At 53.7% G+C, this 2,711-nt stretch overlaps 1 protein-coding gene across 1 annotated transcript in view; it reads left to right on the top strand.

Annotated features, from left to right (window-relative positions):
- EMH_0021000 (uncharacterized protein) overlaps window positions 1-902 on the top strand; it is a gene marked incomplete at both ends in the record, with an annotated part of 1,420 nt that extends 518 nt beyond the window's left edge. The window contains one exon of the mRNA XM_013501673.1: window positions 6-902. Within this exon, the coding sequence (XP_013357127.1) occupies window positions 6-902 (897 nt within the window). The remainder of the gene's footprint in view (window positions 1-5) is intronic.
- Between the last annotated feature and the right edge of the window lie 1,809 nt (window positions 903-2,711).

The raw sequence follows: 2,711 nt of genomic DNA, 5'->3' as shown, positions 1-2,711 counted from the left end.
AGCAGCGGGATAGTGACGGCTCTAGTATCAAACGCTGTGATGGGGATGGGGCTGGCCATGCTGCCTTTCCACGCAAAGGCGGACCCCCAACAGCAGCAGCAGCAGCAGCAGCAGCAGCAGCAGTAAATCCTGCTGCTGCTGCAGCAGCAGCAGCAGCAGCAGATGCAGAAGGTACTGCAGCAAGCTGTATTGCTGAGCCGCAGCGGAGAGGCAACCGGAGGCCCTGCTCTGCGGGGGGCCCCCATCAAGGTTTCTCTGTGTATAACCATCAGCAGCAGCAGCAGCAGCAACCGCAGCAGCAGCAGCAGCAGCAGCAGCAGCAGCAGGAAGCAGCTGGCGTTGCCTTTGCTTGTACTGCGCGGGATGACACCGTGGCTGGAGACGCAGCAGACCCTCGAGGGTACAAGGCTGCTTCGCAGCACGAGCAGCAGCAGCAGCAGCAGCAGCAGCAGCAGCAGCAACAGCAGCAGCAGCAGCAGCAGCAGCAGCAGCAGCATGCAATTGCCTTCGGGGACACACATTTGAACTACTGCAGCGCTCCCTATGCTGAAGAGTGGGGCCCCTACTGGGGGCCCCTCCCGTATGGGGTACCAGCAGACTATATGTTAGCAGCAGCCACCCAGCAGCAGCAGCAGCAGCAGCAGCAGCAGCAGCAGCAGCACGAGATGAGTATGTACGGGATTCCTAAGCTAAGGAGTCCCCTTGACGGCTCCACAGCAGCAGCAACACCAGCGGGGGTTGTAGGCCCCCCCTATAGTTTTGCTGCTGCAGCAGCAGCAGCAGCAGCTGCTGCTGCTGCTGCTGACCCTTGCTCTTACTTAGGCCGCATAGCAATGGTGCGGCAGCAGCCAGGCTCCTCTGAGCTGCTGCTGCAGCACGCCCCCACCTGCTACAGAGAGTGAAGCAGCAGCAGCAGCAGCAGCAGCAGTTGTTGTTTTTGCTGCTGCTGTTGCTGTTGTTGTTCTTGCTGTGGCGAGTGCAACAGCAGCTGCAGCAGCAGCTATTGCTGCTGCTGCTGCTGCTGCTACTGCTGCAGACACAACAGCGGGCCCCACAGGCCCAGCAGCAGCAGCAGGTTAAAGGGCAGGACAGCAGCAGCAACATAAACACTTGCTGCTGCTGTCTCCTGCTGCTGCTGCTGCTGCTGCTGNCTGCTGCTGCTGCTGCTGCTGCTGGGGATTTGTGGGGAGCAGCAGCAGCAGCAGCAACAGCTGACTGTATATTAGCGCGAAGACATAGAGACAAGGAGACAGCAGCAGAAGAGACAAAGAGCAGCAGCAGACGCAGCACATAGAGACAGAGACAACAAAAAGGAGACAGAGAAAGCAGGAGACAAAAAGAATAAAATAAATAATTTAAATAAACAGAAAGGAGACAGATAGAAACAGGTAGAGAGACAGAAAAGGAGACAGATAGACAGATAGACAGACAGGTAGAGGCAACACACAAAAAGGAGACAGATAGAGACAGCAACGGAGACAGAAAAAGATACAGAGACAGAAAGAGACAATAAAACACAAAGGAGACAGAAAGAGACAATAGAACTTACAGGAGACAGAAAGAGACAGTAAAAAAGAAAGGAGACAGAGACAATAAAAAAGAAAGGAGACAGACAGAAACAATAAAAAAGGAGACAGAAAGATACAATAAAAAAGAAAGGAGACAGACAGAAGGAGACAGCAAAAGAGACAGAGAAGGAGACAGAGAGACAGAGAGAACAACAAAAGAGAGAAAAAGGAGACAGACAGGTAAACAAAAGGAAACAGAGAAGGAGACAGAGAGAGAGAGACAGAGACAACAACAAAAAGGAGACAAAGGAGACAGACAAACAGAAACAAAAACAAAAGGAGACAAAAGAGAGGAGACAGTAGCAGCGAAGGAAAAGACAGAAGGAGACACAGGTGATAGAGGAGACAGACAGAGACAGAACAGAAAGAGACAGTAAAAAGAAAAAAAATAAACAACAAACAGAAGGAGACAAAAAAGGAGATAGGTTGATACTAGACAAACGAAGGAGACAACAAAAACAAACAAAAAAAAAACAGAGACAAACAGGAAACACACAGAACATACAAAAGGAGACAGATTAAAAAAGGAGACACAGACCCACACTGCAGGATACGGAGGGGCCCCGTAGGGGGCCCCTGAGGGTTTGGGGGGCCCCCGAGGGTTTGGGGGGCCCCCGAGGGTTTGGGGGCCCCTGAGGGTTTGGGGGCCCCTGAGGGTTTGGGGGCCCCACCCCGCAGCAGTACACAAACCCTAAACCCTAAACCCTCGTTATTACTTCAGCTGTATAAACACCCCCCACCATCTATTAAAGTAANCAAACCCTAAACCCTAAACCCTCGTTATTACTTCAGCTGTATAAACACCCCCCACCATCTATTAAAGTAATGAAGGCTAACAAACTCAGGGGGCCCCCACCAACTGCCACTTACAATACTCAGGGGGCCCCCGGGGGCCCCCCAGGGGCCCCCTAACATTCAATGATAAGGGGCCCCCATGGGGGCCCCGTCTGACCCAGTAGTGAGGGGGCCCCCCCGGGGGGCCCCCTATCACTCAACAATTGGGGGGGCCCCTGGGGGCCCCCTAATGTTTATTGATGAAGGGCCCCTATGGGGCCCCCTTAGTGCTCAGTGATGGGGGGGCCCCCCGGGGGCCCCATAGGGTTCGATGGTGAGGGGGCCCCCTGGGGGGCCCCCTCATACAAA

This window comes from Eimeria mitis, genomic scaffold (assembly GCF_000499745.2).
Source record: "Eimeria mitis Houghton genomic scaffold, Emh_scaff732, whole genome shotgun sequence".
Classification (NCBI taxonomy): domain Eukaryota; phylum Apicomplexa; class Conoidasida; order Eucoccidiorida; family Eimeriidae; genus Eimeria; species Eimeria mitis.
The sequence above is the reverse complement of the archived record's forward strand: the minus strand, read 5'-3'. Positions and strand labels throughout refer to the sequence as shown.